Source organism: Hevea brasiliensis, chromosome 14, assembly GCF_030052815.1.
Source record: "Hevea brasiliensis isolate MT/VB/25A 57/8 chromosome 14, ASM3005281v1, whole genome shotgun sequence".
Taxonomy (NCBI): domain Eukaryota; kingdom Viridiplantae; phylum Streptophyta; class Magnoliopsida; order Malpighiales; family Euphorbiaceae; genus Hevea; species Hevea brasiliensis.
Window position 1 is genome coordinate 14,774,585 of NC_079506.1, and position 17,732 is coordinate 14,792,316.

Here is a 17,732-nt window from a genome sequence, read left to right on the forward strand (position 1 = left end):
TATATTCGGATTTTAGTATACAGTAAATCCACCTCACATATAGGAAGCCACAGCCCACAAATATCAATAAAGCAGTAGACCTCAGTGTACATAACCATAGTTTTAATTGCAGCTTTTAAAGAATGAGCTTTATCATGTGCTTGACCAGGCAGTTTCAGTAGTGTTGGATGAAATTATATTGACTTTTGTTGAATTAAGTGTTTACAGGACAAGTTGGATGATTTTATATATATATATTTGCCATCATTTTTCTTTCAATTTGGAGATATTATTTTATGGATTCAATGACTCTTTCCATTCCAATTTCTTTCCTTTTCCAAACCAAGAAAAAAAAAACAATGAAAAGAAAAATATTTCTTTCTTTCTTCTCAATCTCCTTGCACTTTCCAAAACATCTCTTTCCCTTTTCCCAGTTTCCAAAACACTGTTAATTAGTCCCTGCTGCAAATCCTGGCACATCTCATGCCTCTGAAGCAATGTTGTCAAAAACGCATGCCCTTTAGGTGAGAGGGTCCTCCATTGCCCGAAGCGTTAGGTTTTCACTCGAAGTAGGCGCTAATTTCTTTTAAAATAACAAATAATTAAGTATAGAATGTAAAAAGTCTAACATATCTACACATATAATAATTTAAATTATATTCATATTTCATAATATATTACATGTTTTAAGCTTTAAGATCAAAAGCATTCATTTAATAATATAAAATGTTAAAGCAAAAAACAAAAAAATCATAAAGTATATGATATGATTTAAAATTTTAGATGCATTGTTTAATTTATTCATTATGTCATGTAAACTCAAAATTCTAATTCTCTAGTAATTGCGTTGATTCGAGGTAAAAACAAATCAAGTCAGCTTTTCTCTTTCACAATTTTTCTTTTTTTTTTTTTAATTTCTCGCCTTTTTCTCGCTTGAAGGGCCCTGATAATGCCCAGGAAAGAGCAGTTTTCGGTTTAAACTAAAAAATTGAATCGAACCGAGTCAATTCAGTTCAAATGATTCGGTTTTAAAATTTAATCGATTAGGTTTATAATTTTTTATAATTTCGGTTAATCGGTTCGGTTCGGTTATTTTCATAAAAAAATAAAAAAAATCGAACCGAACCAAAATTATTAATATATATATATCAAGAAAATCAAAGAAAACCGAACCGAACCCTAAGATTTAGGTTTGATCGGTTTAAAATCGAACCGAACCCAGTTGGAAATCAAATGCTCAATTTATAAATTTCAGTTTGATCGGTTTAAAACCGAACCGAACTGATATTTATCAGTTTGGTTCGATTCGATTTTCTCTTATCAATCGATTTGATTCGGTTTTTAAAATTTTTTATTTTCGATTTTCAGTTTTTTCAATTCAGTTCGGTTCAAAACCGAACCGACCGTTTGCACACCCCTAATAATGCCTACCCTCGGCACCTAAACACACCTTAGCAGCGCTTAGTTGAAGGCACCTCGCCTGGAGGCTTCCCAGCGTAGTGCTTGAATTTCACCTAGCTCAGGCGCCTATTGACAACACTGCTTTGAAGATACCATGTTATTGTAGTATGATATTGTTGTAGCCTAAGGGTCAGTTTGTTTGGCATTCAAGTTTAAGCTACTGTTGAGAGGCTATTATAAATTATTTTTATATTAAATTTAATATATTTTAATCATAAAAACATTAAATTAATTAAATATTTTTTAATAATATATAAAATGGCGTTCTTTAAAATATATATTTTAATTTTAATGTAAAAAAAAGTTTAGGTAATGGTGAACCTTGTTTAAAAATAAAAAAGAAAATTAGTGATTTCATTACAAATTTTAAAAAATAAATGCTAGTTTATGTTTCATTTCGTCATTTGTTTCACCTTTTGTTCCAGTGGCCGCAATAGTGACCAGACAAGTCATAGTCATACTCAATTTCCTATGTAGCAAAATTACAGAAACAAGAATTCAGTTGTGTAATTCTATTCAACAAATGGAACCATAGCAAATGATATTTATAACTCAATTAATAACCTGAAATGACACAATTAATGTCTCCCAGCAATTGTACAAACAGATTAATCTAAAGTTCATGATCTTTTACAAGCTTTCTACAGGGAATCAAATTATTTTTCCCTCCCAAGAAAAAATGACAGACACTATATCATAGCACAATATGCAATGAACTGCAATCCAGATCATCCCTCAAAGGCCATTCTATGTTCACTACGCCACAACATAAAGTTGTATAGAATCTAAATTCAGAATCTAGGAGAGTTTCAGACAACACCTCCCACTTTGTTTGTTAAGCTCACATAAAATTCTTCTCTTTAGTCCTCGGGGCTTCTCTCAGCAGCTTCCTTCCTTAATGTCTGAAGCCTTCCTTTAAGTTTGTTACTTTGTTCAAAATTTGCCTTCCGCTTCACAGCTTTATACAGGACTGGGACGACTTCAAAATTTTAATGCAAAGTCAAGGTCTATATTTTAACTAGATGAACAAGAGACAAACATAATAATTACTCACTTCCTCCTGAAAACATCAATCAAGCTTTATTTTGAGGTCTGTACATTCATCAAAGAATTTTCCAATGGGATGGTCTAAATGACACTGTTGTAACTGCTCAATAGTCTACAAACAATTTTGTTGCTTGATTTAGCAAAAATGAATCCATCTATGCTACAAATACTTTTGTTGATAAATCCTAATTCTGATTGTGCTTTATTCAGGACCAAAAACCATAAGAAATACAATTCAAAGATGTACTAATTTTTTGTACATACATTTTTACAGTGGCCTTTGATCCCTTACAAGCCATAACCAGATGCAATATAAGATAATACCCGTTCATTTGGCATAGATAAGGCAGTATCCCAGATAAAATCTTTGCAAGAGATTGGAAAATTCACCAAATCTCAACTCACCTTACCGCAGAGGAAGCTAGTCACATTTCGCTCCTTTATCAGGCTCAGGAGCTCAAATCATCAAGCTTAATTAGCCAAATTACTAAAAAAAAATATCTTTATTAGTTATCATCTAAAACTAATTTAATGATAGCCCCAATAAATCATAATAATTAAATTAATAATTATAATGACACTATTAATTAAATTATAATGGCCATAAATTATATCTTATATAGTAATGTAATTTAATTATACTTTTGATTGTACAATTATATTATTTATGACTTAATTATAATTGTTTAGGTTTAGGATTAAGGCTTAGTTATTGTTGTTGTTATTGTCATATATATATATATATATATATATATATATATATATATATATATATACACAAACAAATATATGAATGAGTTGGCTCACAAACCTGTAAAAAAACAAATTTATAAGCTTACAAGCTGACTCATGATCTTATAAATGAGCCAACTTGTAAATCTAAATTAATCGAGTATTAGTAAGATCAAGTTTGGCGTGTTTATTAAACAAATCTAAAAATTAGGCTCAAGCACTTCTCATTAAGCCCAGAGCCAATCGTAGCTTTTATCCAAAAGTCTCAAGCAGCTCAGCTTATTTACACTCCCATGGCGATGTTTCTCCTGATAATTAAGTTTTGTGGAAAATATATATATTAACTTGATCTTTCGCACAATGTTACTAGCATTACATTGGCCCTTTAATCTAACAAGCATTATGACCCCAACAAATTCACAAAGTTATAAGTGATCCATCGAAGGTTAAATGCAAGAGAAAATCTGAGTTTCCCACTAGCATCAACAAATCCTACACAAAATTGAACCATAACGGGAAAAGAAAAGGCAGAAAAGAAAACTCACTTTAGCACATATTAGATGCCTGTGCAATGTCAAAGGAAGATGCATTTTCCTGCAAGCAACTCAACTCCTACAACCCCTGCACAAAAAAAAAAAGAAAGGATAATATTAGTGTTGAGCCCTCACAAGTAAATTGCTAATAAAGTTAATACATCTAATTCTGCAGAAGTCTGAAACTGTAAATGAAATTCATAAAATCCTCAATCTATAAGCTATTCCACCTTACCAAATCTCAAACAAATTAACAGGTTGAGAGAAACACATTCCATTAACTTCTATTACGTTAAAAAAATTAGCATAAATAAAAAGGGCCAACATAACTCATAAATTCATCAAGAAATTGGAAAGAACCCATCATTCACTGAATCCAAATATATACGAATACATAAAATGCTATAACTCAAGTACCTACATATGCATAGGAAGTATATGAAGAAATGCGTAGAAGGAACCCAGATCAAAAAGGGGGGTCATTAAGTAGAATCTAGAGAAACTAAGAATCAAATTCAGCTCCTTGATACTTGATTAAAAAGTGAGATATGTTAAAACCCACCGGTTTTAGCTCGCATCGAAGTTGTACTGCTCTTCTGTTTGCAGTTGCAGCGCAGTAACGAACCGGCTGCTGGTGAAGACACGGAGAGAGAGAGAGAGAGAGAGAGAGAGAGAGAGATTGAGACTATGCTTCGCTTCTGCTCTAAACAATCAGCACGACACCGTTTAGATCTCCCATGAATTATGATAAGACGCAGTAGGAAATCCAAGTCTAGATAACAAGTTATTGATCCACACACTGTGCAGTTGTAACTTAATTTATTTTATTTAGAAATATTTATATTTTTTATTTAGAAAATCCCAAAATTGTGTAGTTTCCTGATTTTATTAGATAATTGAATTTTTTTATTATTATTTATAATTTTTCCATGTGTTTGTGCATTGAATTTTTTTTCTTTTTCCTTTTAAATCTTCTCGGACCAAATTCTCCATTGTTACACAAATAGCCCTCATTTCACCATTCCCATTTTCCAAAAATGATCGTACATGAGCATCCAGGACGTGCATGTAACAAAATCTTTTCTCCATTATATTATATAATATATATTTGTACATGAAACTAACTTCTAAGAACTCCCATAAGAATGAGCATGAAAAATACTGTCAGGGAAATACAACATGTAATGTTTGCATGAACCAAAGCTACAAAAATTTTCATGCAGAATTTCAATCCACAGTGCAGTAGTTCGTCTACTCATTGCTTTACAGATACAGCCAAGTTGCTTTCTTTACCAAAATGTTGGTATGTTTTCCCTGCTTCCCAAGAGAATTCGGACAATGCTAACTGTTCAAGATATAGTCTCTGGGCTAAAGATTTCGATGGATGGACATGATATCTCTCTCACCATGTGATGGAACTGGCTGCTCCCTGATGCGAGATAAAAGGATGGAAACTTGATCAGTGGCCATGTCCAGCCTTTCTTTTGACTTGGAAGATTCAGTTACTAGAGTTGATACCATGTTCTGCAATAACTGCATTCTTTCTCTATGAACATTTGGAGAATTGTGAAGAAGTTTTGCTGGGGATGTGCTGATCCTACGCCAACGGAAGGGGAGATACCTTTCTGGAATCTGAAAACAATTTCCTGTGGAAAGAACTCGGAAAGCATGCCGACAGAGAATTCCAGAGAACTCAAACTGATGGCAGCTGCAACTAATGATGCCTTCCCTAGGAACCCAATATACTTTACGGCCTCCCTCAAGTTTTGTGTGGTGTCTCACAAGAAAGCCATCTTCCACCTGGAATGATGCATAGTGGGCAGCCAAAACAAGTTGTTCCTGGAGCTTAGAGAAGGCATACGGTGTGAGGACTGTAGCAGCATGGGATTCCATTGGTGCCCCTGTTTTTAGACATACGTTTTGGAGATTCTGCTGCATTGTTTGCTGATCAGCAGCTTGATCTTTAAAATCTATAGCAACAGCAACCTGCTTGTGCAAAGCTAAGTCAAAAATGGGGAGAAGTTTTTTGCCAAAAATATATACTAAAATAAAAATCTTTCCCCAGCAGCAGAAAGACTCAAGTATTATGCACAAACTAAACTAACTGGCAATCCAGGAGTACTTCCACATTATCATGAACAGAGCCATCAAGAAAGAAGAAAAGAATTCAAATAAGCATGAATTCACAATTGAAACTACATCAACAGTAACGATAATAAAGAATAATTTAAATTTTGAACAGTGAAGTGAGTACTGGAGGACTCCTGTGAAAATTGGCTTATTGAATTAAATCTGAAACTCATTCTGACTCACTTATTTGACGTGAATAGCAAGATAACATACTTGTTCCACAAAATGTGCAAGCCGAGTCTGTGCGCTCAGAAATCGTTGGATGAAAGCATTAATTGATTTTGAATGCCCAGCTGCTGTCATTCCAGCAAAGAAATGGCTTCTCAAGTATGGTAATGCCCAAAGAGTCCGCAAGGCATACAAGTTTGTGATGTGCCTGTTATTGTGCAGCCCAAAAGAATTAACCATGTCCCTCCAACCCAGTTCAAAATCCTCAATGGACTCCAGATTATAGAGTCGATGGAATTCTGCCTTCCAGTCATTATAACGTTCTCCCAGAACAGCATTAAACCAGGATGGAAACTTTGCTACAATCATCCATATGCAAAGTGCATGTTTCGTTGATGGCATCTCCATTGCTGTTGCCTCCTTAAGGCACATATTTTGGTCAGTTAGAATTGTTTGTGGAGCCTTCCCATTCATAAACCCTAAGAACGCCTTTCATATAAACAACGTAACACAGAACACCAAAGTAAATATGGGAGCAAGAGAACTCTTTGTGACAGAATCTGTGTATGTATGATTGCATGTGTCCAAGAACCATATCATCAATTATGAACCCACCATTTCAAAGCTTAATTTTATGACTAGCTGTCACAGAATGGACATCAGGAGTTCATCCACAATTTGTTGGACTAAACTATATTCAAGCAAGTGACTTAACAAATTTAGCAGGGATAGTGTTAGTGACTAGTTGGCCCATTGCCCAACATTCAAAAGTTTGAACACAACTTTGCTTAATTATCCCACATCCATAAAACACATCCAGCATCCTTTAGTGAGTGTTGGCAGTTCCAAAATACTTTAGCAAATGTTGCAAATACCTGACTAGCCAATTATTTCATGTCTACCACATCAACTATATCCCGCATATTAATATTATATATTAGCTTCTAATCATTAATTTCAGAATCTCCGCTTTCTTTTTGCTAATAGCTCCTGCTAAAAGGATAAAGGTAATAAATAGAATCAAATTAAATTAAAAGGTGCTACATGTGCAATATAAGGTGATCGATTGATAAAGGGGAAATTACTTCAATTTTAATACCTTCAATGCCCATGATAATGACCTTAAATTTTCCTCTCGTAAAAGCACACAGCCGAAGAAACACGGCATTCCATAGTTGTTCACTCCAACCCATATCCCAAGAGGCATGTCAAATGCAGCCAAGCGATGTGTTGTATCAAACACTACTGCATCACCAAAGATCTCATATGACTGGATTGATGATGCATATGACCAAGCTATATTCTCTAACTTATTGTTTGAATCAAGTGTGTATTCAAATTTAAAGTTGGGGTCTTTCTCTTTGATGTTTCTGCACATTTTTAATAAGTCTATGCTTTCGTCCTCTGGATCCAATTTCCTGAAGGACTGAAGTAAATTCCTCACATCCTTCTCAGTGAATGGTAAATATCCTGGCTCCACGCATTTTTCAAGCTCCATGAGCCTCATCATTTGCTGCACTGAAATTCCTGTTTTGGCAAACATAAGAATTCTGCTCTTGTCCATATCTGATATGGTTCGATATGCTGGAAGGAAACGGACTTGATTTGGTTCTAGGAGTTCATGATTATGGTGGTTTGCAAAACCAGTGACACGCCATTCTGGTGTCCCTAACTCTGTGGTTTTGCTTATCCTCATATATGCTTGACACCCACACCGGGAGGATTTTCTGTTCCTCTGAGGCTTGCTTTCATTTGAGGTTTTGACAGGAGTATTTCCAGCACGGTGACAGACAAAATAACGTCTGGTGAGTCCTTTGCCAACCCCATCTTTTCCTTCTGTGCGATGACGACGGATTGAGAATCCACATCGCCTTGCAAATTCACTGTAGAAATCATAAGCTGCATCATGGGTAGCGAACCTCTGCCCAATATATGGAATTACATCATTATTAGATTCTAATGATAGTCTGGTTTCATCAGGTGATTCCTCTGTGCTACTGGTATCATCCAAGGACAGAGATTGCTGCTCTGAGGGTTCATCATAAACCACAAGCATCTGTCCAGCCTCTTCAGACATCATGTTTCTCATTAACCGATGTGAGGTCAACTTAGAACACTGTGTCCAATATGCCAACAAGATAAACAAGCTATTTCAAGTCCTACAGTTAAACAAACTCAACATATTTCTATAAGCAAGCATCCACATATTTCTATAAGCAAGTATCCATACAATGCAGCTAACCCAAAAAGAAAAAGTCATAAATAAAGCTTGCAATTATAATGACATGGCCATTAAGATATTCTCATCTTTGGGAGCCAGTAACATCAATGCTATTATTCTAAACCATCATAAAATAGTTTCGTATATGCATGATAATATTTCAGGTTTTGCAAATCATTGAATAAATAGACAATCGGTAAAATTCACCAATTTTCTCTCCGAACTTCTGATAAATACATGTTTCATGATATATAATTTAATGAGTTAAAAATGACCTTGTTCAACCAAGAATCACATCAACTAGAAACGAACAAATAATAATCCACTTGTTTACTCCAATTTCTCTTCCATCAATTGTATCTTTGGTTTTTGTTTATTTCAGAATTTTGTGATACACTGATCCTATTACTCTCGAAATGCATTTTGAAACTTAAGGTCCATAAAGTAATACGAGTTTTTCTGCTTTTGCAAATTTTTGGAGGGAGCACACTTAACACAGTATTTATAAGCAGAACAAGTCCAATATTCCAACTTGGTGATTATATAACCAGATGATATTTTCTCTGGAATTTTTTTTTTCTGTGTTTTCATTTGGTTCTGCAAAATTCAGTTGGTTTTCCTGAGGGCTGGGACTGGGATTGTTTTACATTAGCAAATTCCTCATTCTTTACCTTTTCAATGCGCCTGAATATTCCCACCATGTCCTTCAAAACGAAAGTGAAAAACAAAAGACCAGTCATTGCAAGTGAAGGGACTCAATTTATAGTTAACTAGCAATAGTCTTTGATTTTGTCTGTCACCAGAAAATTTAAAGTTTCACCAGAAAATTTAAAGTTTCTTGCAAATAAATGATTTTTCAAGGATCACAGACCATGTTAGAATAATGAGATTAAAAGGTTCAATAATCGATTCAGGCACTAAACTATTTGCATCTGGCATAAAAATTAAAAAAAAAAAAAAACAAACGACTCAATGGATAATCAAATTGAGTCACATAATCATGCAATTCTTCAAAACTCAAAAACTAACTAAAAATATTAACTGCAGAAAACTTATCAACTTTCAATCACTTAGTATTATCCATACTAACCAAACCAATAGAAAAATAATTGAGAAACCAACAAATCCCACACAACAAAGTATACTACAAGGCACACAGTTAAACAAAATAGTAAAATTCATGCTTGTGGGGTAAATATACGTTGAAATGAAAATTTAAATAATGGATAAAATAGTATCCTTATTGACATAAATCACCATAAATGGCAATATCCTTATTTTATTATATTATTTTCTTCATTTTCAGAAATAGATTACTAATCTAGTAAGGTACTTTTCATTTTAAGCTATCCTAGATTTTCTCTTCTTTTTTTTAACCAAATGTTTATATTCACTACCCTATTCAATTCAGAATTCCAAAAATGAGCTTTCCAGCTCAAAACTTGCAGTTAAAACAATTCACATGCTGCTTGTGGCATTGAAAGTTCATGAAAGCTAAATAGGAATGTCTTCGTTAAAACTTTCAAAAAGCTTATCCCTTAAAAACAATTCACATTTTACTGAGATTGAACCATAAAACAATGAGTGATCAAATAATTGAATTTCGATTATAATAACTCTCCAAAAAGGGATGGTAGTTTTAAGCTCACAGAATTCTTTGAATGACATCATAACCATCTCAAATGCATAATTTAAAAAAAAAAAAAACTAATGCAAAATTTCATAGCTATATATGAAGACACAAAATAAAATCAGAACCACACCCCCCCCCCCCCAAAAAAAAAAAAAACACTATTCCCATATTACATTAAAATTTCCCTAAATTTCTAGATTTCCTTTTGGAATAAAAGCAATGATCAGAAAAATAAAATCCCTTATTTTTCACTTCCTGCATTGTACACACATTTATACAGCTATATTAGACCCATATCAATCTAACAAATTAAATACCCAATTCATAATAGATTTTACACAGAGAGAGAGAGAGAGAGGTACCAATCAATCAAGATCCATTTTTGTTGTAAAAGGTAAAACTACTGAGGAGTTTTCCGCGAGGACCAACCCTAATTTGCGCAGGGAGGTGATGGGGACATTTTATAATCCTGCGCATCTTTTCTTATCGTACGCTTTCTTTGCTTCCAAACAGATACGTAGCCCATCAATTTGAAAGAACTTGGTCAGCGAAACACCACGCTTTTCCAGAAACGACGTCGTTTAAAAGCACGATTCCATTTTTTTTTTTTTAAAGAAAACGATTCTACTCATATTTACCAAATTCTTTTTTTTTTTCTTTGGTTGTTGCAATGTTTTAATGAGCTTTGCTGGTTAGATGTTAGATAAACTTTATTAGGATTAGATTTAAAAGGAAATATTTCATGTGAAAGATAATTTAAAAGTTGTTTAATTAAAAAAAAATTAAAATTATTTTTTAAATTATAATATCTCGAATGTATTTTTAATTTAAATTAAAATTAATTAAAAAGTTGTTTCTATTAAATAAAATTTTAACACAAAATCTATGAATTTGAAAATAAATTTTAAAGTCAGAAATTCATAGATAATTTGAATTGTATAAACAAAATCGAGTTAAATTAATTATTTCGACCCATAATTTATCGATTTTCTGAATTGACCCAATAAATTATAATTAGAGAATCATACTTTGTACCTTTTTATCATAAGAATAATGGTAACTTGTCTTATTTTTTTTATAAACTTGAATTCATTTATTATGGATTATTTAAATTTGTTTGTATAATTAATTAATTAAATGTAAAATATATATTTTTATAATAACATTTATAAAGTTTTATATATTATATTTTAAATAAGTATAATTTATATATTTTATAGAATTATTAAATTGTTAAACTATAGATTATTAATAAAAAATATTTTTATATAGATAATCGATTAACTAAAGCATAAAGTAAAATAGATTCAATTATTATTCAAGTAATAATAATAATAATCGGGTAATTAGGATTGGATCGAATTTTGATATTTTAAGATAAATTTTAATAAGTTTGAAATCAATTTATATCATTAGAAGTATTACTTGACTTTAAACTTTTATTTAGTTATATTAGCCCTTATGATAACTATTAATTGTTTTAATAACTGTCAATTATTTTACTATATATTAATTATTAATAATTAATTATTTATATAATAATTTTATTTAATAAAAATATTGATTGAATTGACTATCAAATATAAAAATAGTGATATTATTTATTTATTATAATTAAAATATTATCTTAATCTCTAAAATTATGAGAATAATTTTTTATATATCACTTACTCTCTAAAAATTATTATAAACACTATGTATATATAATATATAATATTTTAACTATAATTAAAATATTAAATGTTACTTTAAAAATGATGGCATAACAAAATTACCCTCTTCTTTTCCTGTAATTCTTATGTTTTCTAATGAAATAGGCTAAGGCTTAGTGGAAATTCTTTGCTAAAATTTGGGCTAGACCAGACCCAAGTTTCGCTACAAGTCCAAGCCCAAATGATTGTAATTGCTATAGCCCATGGATGAAAAATTGGCCTCCCAAATCCCAATTCCATAGATGAAAAATAAAAAGACTACTAAAGTTAGTATTTGATTAAAATCTTTCTATAAAATAAAGATTGATAAATGTAATTTTTTTTTTTGTACATTTTTATGACATTAATTCACATTAATGGCATAATAATTAGGAAAGTATGGACTCTAATCACATAGCCAAAAAATCAACTTCTAAGTATTAGTAGTAATTTATTAAAGCCCTTATATATGGATTAGGCTAAAAGTCTCTTTCTCATTCAAATTTTTAATGTTCTCATTAGGGCTAAACCCCAATCTAATGGTCCAAAATATTAACTAACCATTAATATATATATATATAGAGAGAGATAGTTTGCATTTGGAGCAATAGGTTGCACTCAAAGTTCCTTTCTAACGTGGGACTTAAGAATATTATAAACTCTCAACTCTAATTCTTACGTCATCACTTAATCAAAATTCAATTATTCATAATTTTTTTAAAATTATTTAAAAAAAATTGATATATTAATTAAATTATCAATTAAACAGTATACTTTTCATATTTTCCCAACGAGATACCAAAAATACTACATCAGTCTGCCATAGTAATCATTAGTTTGGATTTAACTGGTAATTTGTAATTAATGATGAAATTATAAATTTTTAAAAGTTCATGAATTTTTTTACTTTTTTTTAATTTATAAAATTTTACATTTATAAAAATATTTGTATTATTAATAACATAAAATTCTTTTAAATTCACATATTATTAATACAAATATTTATAATATTCCTTTTTAAAATAAAAATCACTAATATACTTGAAATATTAATTAATTAAAATAATAATTGCCTTAAAATAAATAAAAATATCAATATCTTTGAAATATTTATTACTGTAAGACTTGGAATGCAATTAGGTGGCACATTCAATTTTTTTATTTATTAGTTTGGAATAAATTATATGAAGAAGAAAATAAATGAATTCTCATACAATTATGATTGATTTTTATTTATTTAAAATAATTTTTTTAAATTAAAAAAATAAATTATTTCATTCTAAATATAATTAATAAAAAATTAATTAAATTAAATTCTTATAAAATTTTAAATGTCAAACGAAAAAATTATAAAAAAAAGTAATAATTTTTTCTCTATTTTCAAAAATTAAAATTAAATACACAAATAAACAATAATTTTTTACTAGCTAAATTATTAAAATTAAATGCACAAAATACATTCCCTTCATCATTCTTTTAAACAAATCTATAGTTTTTGTCTGCACAGGCTGATAAGCCACCTCTGGCTTAGAAAAATGGACATGGGGCTCCATTAAGGGTGAAATAATTAAGAAAAAAATAAAGGAGGTGATTTCTTAATTATGGATAATCACATGTTTAAGCCACTAACTCATTCTTTAATAAATTCAATATTTAATCCAATCCACATTTTTTTTAATTATCTCACATAATTAATTACCAACATAATATTCTCTCTTTGATAGAGATCCATGAACGAACAAATTCTTTAAATCCAACTCATCTTGAGCTCAATTATAATATCTGGCTTATTAAAAATTGTTTCATTAAATTCAACGCCTTATATATGAAGCTAATGGATTTTAAGAATCATAATGTTAATATAGTTTATATTTTAATTATAATTTACTAATCATTTGCTTTTATAACAATTTTCTGTTTTTATTTTTTATTTTTTAATTATGCTTAAAGAATTTGTGCCTGTGTTCACATAACGCAAAAACCATTCCCTTAAAAAGCTTGTCATTCGAGCAGGAAAGCCTCTAAAAACCTCTTACCTTTGTGTTTTGGACTTAGTCATTTATAACAGGACAAAGTACTATTTGATTTGAATCGAATAAATCGAATCGAGCTATTTTAATTCAATAATTTGGTTTGGTTTTTATAATAATTTAGTTTAATTCGGTTTTGTAATTTTAGAATTTTAGTTATTTTAGTTTGGTTTGATTTTAGAGAGAAAAAATCATTGAACTGAACCGAATTGAATTACTTTATTAATTTTAAATTGATTTATTTTTATAGAAAATTTATATATATATTATTTAATTTCATTGATCAATGGTTATTAGGTTCAAACCAATGTCAAAATCAAATCAAATAACTTGAAAATCAAATCTAAATTAAAAAATTCATCAAAACTAAAATACTAACTAGTTCAAATCAATCGAACTAAAATAAAGCGGTTCAGTTCAGTTCGGTTTTCATTTATTTCGATTTTATTCTATTTTTAAAATATGATAATTCAATTTTAATAATTTGATTAGGTCCAGTTTAAACCGAAAGCTCAGGCTTAATCTATAGATCAATCCATGCTCAATCTCATTCCTGATCTCCTCTCTAAACCACGAAATACTTAACTCATTACTCTTGTCTATACCTTCCTTCTGATTTTTTATGACTAGCTCTTCTAGACCATATGGTTCTCACACTCACCTCAGGTTAATTCGCACTACAGAAAGGTGATGGAGTGTGCCAAAAAGGCTAGAGCTTATAAGAGAAGAATGAGTATGAAAGATCAAAAGAATTATTAGTGAGTGATGTTATCTATTTATGTTTCTAATAAATTAAGTCTGTTTTGATCAAAGCAATTTGAATATTTAATCACTTGATATTATTAATAGATAAATTTAATAATTAAATTTATATATTAACATTATACATTACAAAATATAAAATTTTATGAATGTACAAATTTCATCATTATGTCGAGGTTAGCCATGGGGGCAATCATGTGCAGAGTCATGTGTTGAGTAGTGGATCAATGTACTTCACTCATTTTTCTCTAAATGAAAACTTTTATATATATTATCATATAAAATTATTTATATGACTAATTAAAAATAACTAATTAAAAATTATCTTTAATTTCATAAAATATTATTATATTTAATAAATTTAAATATATTTAACACTGCACGTTAGATATTTATTATTTTAATATTTTTAAATAGATAATAAAATTTTTAAAAAATTAAAATTGAAATAAATTCTAAGATGGGTGGCCTTCTAGGAAGTTCTCCATTCCACTTATGGGACAAAACCATGAGGCTTATGACTAAAGCGGACAATTTCTTTAATGGTTAGAGCCCGATCATTACAAAAACCTACTTACTAAAAACTTAAAAACTTTTTTTTTTTATTTTTAATTTTTATCTTTTATCTTCTCGTATTATATTTACATAATCACATTTTTTTTTCTCTCATCTCTTATTTTTTGTTATTTTCTTTCGTTATTTAACAATTGATTTTGTCCTTTTTTTTTAACAAAGTTAATGGACATATTTAATTTTATAAAGCAATTTTTTTTTTATAATTCATATTCTATTATTATATTGAAATGACATTTTATAAAGATTCAGTTATAAAATTAAATGGGATATCAATTGTTAAATGATTTTGTTATTATATATATTGAAAAAAAAAATATCTTTGATAGTATTAATAATGAAGCAATCACCAATATTTTCGGAAAATTTAAACTCGTTAAGTATAATTATAAATTTAATATTATAGTGATAATTTATTATTTTATAAAATTATTTTATTTTTCTATTATATCATTGTTATATATAGAAAATTTGCATATATTAATATATATTTTTTGTTATTAATTAGATTATTATTATATACTCCTTGGAGGCAATATTTAAGCTTAAGATATCAATGATGCATACATTATTTACATCTAAGTGTCTTTTAATGTACTTCACTCTTAAATTGAGTTTTTTTAATTTTTTTTTATATTATTCAAAATGAAATTAAAAATATATAGATTATTGATTTTTTTTAAATATAGTTAGGCAAATAATTTTTTTTTTTAAATTTGTTAGAATGTGAATTCATTAAATTCTTTATTTAATTTAGTTAATAAGAAAGTAATCTTTTAAACTTTGTTATATTTTTTTTAAAGGCCACATGTGAAAGTTTATTAAAAATATATTCACATTCAACTTATTATCAATTAAAAAAATAAAATTTCACAGTATGCATTATTATTATTATCATCTTGATTAATTATATACTAAAATAGCAATAATTGCTTAATTAATGGGTTAAAAAATTCAAAATATTTTTTAAATATTTAACATTTTCATTTTTTTTTTTGAATCTTTTTAACCCATTAAGCTCTAATTGCTATTGTAAAACGATTGATAGTGAAACATCCATTCCTACTACCACTACTCAATACAAGGAGATTTTGTTTGTGTTTGGCAAATTTTGCCTTTGCAACTTTTCCTTCCTTCACCATCAACTTTCCCTTGCTTGGGATTATTTGCATTATCTTAACACAAAAGCTTTTCTTTGTTTTGTTTTATGTTTATTTTATAAACACAAACAAAAGGTTTCTTTCCCATTTCTATTGGTTCATAATTCAATTCTTGTTCAACTTTACATTTTGCCAAACAACAATTAGCCAATGATATACCAAGCTTGTCAACTTTAGCCTCCGTTTACTTTATCAAGTATTATTTAAAAAAGGTGCTCTATTTTCTATTATTTAAATAGCAAAGATAATTAAATAAAATGAAATAAAATTTAAATTGTATTAAAATTTATCAAATTAACCAAATAAAACTAACTTCTTTTGTTTTTGGATTTTTTGAAAAATAACTTATATTTTAATATAAATGTGAATATTTATCTGCTTCCTATTAATTGGACTGATTTTTTAAAATCTCACATCAATTATGGATAATTTATATATGAATATAAAATTTAAGTTATATTCAATAATATTAACTGTTTCAATAGCTGTCGGTTATCTTACTAAATGTTAGCTATTAGATATTAGAGTAAGTAATTAACTATTTATATAACTGTTAAAATAGAAATATTTGATAAAAATAATTATTGAATTAGTTATTAAAGATAAAAATTGTGATAAAATTTTATTGAGTTTAATCAAAATATCTTATCAACTTCTAAAAGTTAAGAAGAATAATTTTTCATGAATTACTCTATCAATTTTTAAAATTAATATAAATATTATATCACTAAATAATATAAATAAAAAAAATATTTTAATTTTAATTAAAATATTAAAAATTATTACCGAATAAAACTTAAAATTGTCAAAGAGTGTGTTCGTATTTTCTACGCCTGCGAATATTCTTGATTAATTAAAAAAAAAATGACGAGGAATTTTTTATGGCATGTCTTGAAAAATTAGATTTTCGCCTATATTTGTAGTGGGACCACTAAAGCAGAGCGAGTATCATAAATTATTCTACGCGCGCAAGAAATATGAGCACAGGTTCCATCGTTTCCCCACATTCTCTATACCTCTGTGGTAGTAATACAGGTCGTTTAAAATTTTTAATTGAATATTCAAAGGTTGATTTAATTTTTTAAAAATATTTTACTAAATTTATTGAATATATTATTTTATTATTTTAATTTAATAATTTAAATAATAACATTACTTAAATCTCACGTTTGGTTTTAAAATTCAACCTTTGTCTAGTCCAAGTTTAAGAAAACAAAAAAAAATAAGAAATTAATAATAATTATTATTTAAATTACTATGAAAAAATATGTTATATTAAATATATTAATTAAATATTATTAAAATTATTTTATATTAAATTTAATATATTTTAATTACTAAAAATTAAAATAATTAAATAATTTTTCAAAATTTTTTTATTTTAAATACATAAATTTTAAATTTTAATAGATAGTGATATCAGATAAAATCCTAAACACTCCAACTTCCGATCGTCATCTTACCCTTAAAGTTCGCTTTTAAATAATATAAAAAAAATATATATATATGTATATATTTAAAAAAATAAAATAAGATTTCAACGCTCTAACAACTGAGAGTATGAAAGTGGTGTACATGAACTGATCCAAGTCTGACCAGCTCTATATTCTCC

The 17,732-nt window shown here is 28.6% G+C and overlaps 1 protein-coding gene and 1 long non-coding RNA gene across 5 annotated transcripts; both read right to left on the bottom strand.

The window, feature by feature from the left end:
* Positions 1 to 1,950: 1,950 nt before the first annotated feature.
* On the bottom strand, positions 1,951 to 4,509 carry LOC131173131 (uncharacterized). The gene is made up of 3 exons (XR_009143377.1): positions 4,315 to 4,509; positions 3,765 to 3,840; positions 1,951 to 2,419 (listed from the first exon to the last, which is right to left on the bottom strand). It is a non-coding gene; the product is annotated as an uncharacterized LOC131173131 (long non-coding RNA).
* A 312-nt stretch (positions 4,510 to 4,821) lies between these two features.
* Positions 4,822 to 10,427, bottom strand: LOC110637779 (protein FAR1-RELATED SEQUENCE 11). Of its 4 annotated transcripts, XM_058134102.1 has the most exons (5): positions 10,267 to 10,414; positions 8,943 to 8,975; positions 7,150 to 8,166; positions 6,096 to 6,539; positions 4,822 to 5,738 (listed from the first exon to the last, which is right to left on the bottom strand). In XM_058134102.1, exons 2-5 carry the CDS (start codon positions 8,970 to 8,972, stop codon positions 5,121 to 5,123), a joined length of 2,109 nt encoding a protein of 702 aa, XP_057990085.1. In that variant the 5' UTR covers positions 8,973 to 8,975; positions 10,267 to 10,414; the 3' UTR covers positions 4,822 to 5,120. The 4 variants fall into 4 exon arrangements, with proteins under 4 accessions (XP_057990085.1, XP_057990086.1, XP_057990087.1 ...); XM_058134103.1 differs by lacking the exon at positions 8,943 to 8,975 and having other exon boundaries at positions 10,267 to 10,427; XM_058134104.1 differs by lacking the exon at positions 8,943 to 8,975 and having other exon boundaries at positions 7,150 to 8,209; positions 10,267 to 10,417.
* Positions 10,428 to 17,732: the final 7,305 nt, after the last annotated feature.

Bases quoted from the DNA above. Each gene is read 5' to 3' on its own strand.
- LOC110637779 (XM_058134101.1), bottom strand. From the start codon at position 9,011: ATGACTGGTCTTTTGTTTTTCACTTTCGTTTTGAAGGACATGGTGGGA. The intron at 8,167-8,942 runs GTAAAGAATGAG...TATTGGACACAG, and splicing joins TATTCAGGCGCATTGAAAAG to TGTTCTAAGTTGACCTCACA. The intron at 6,540-7,149 runs GTATTAAAATTG...TTTATATGAAAG, and splicing joins CATTATCATGGGCATTGAAG to GCGTTCTTAGGGTTTATGAA.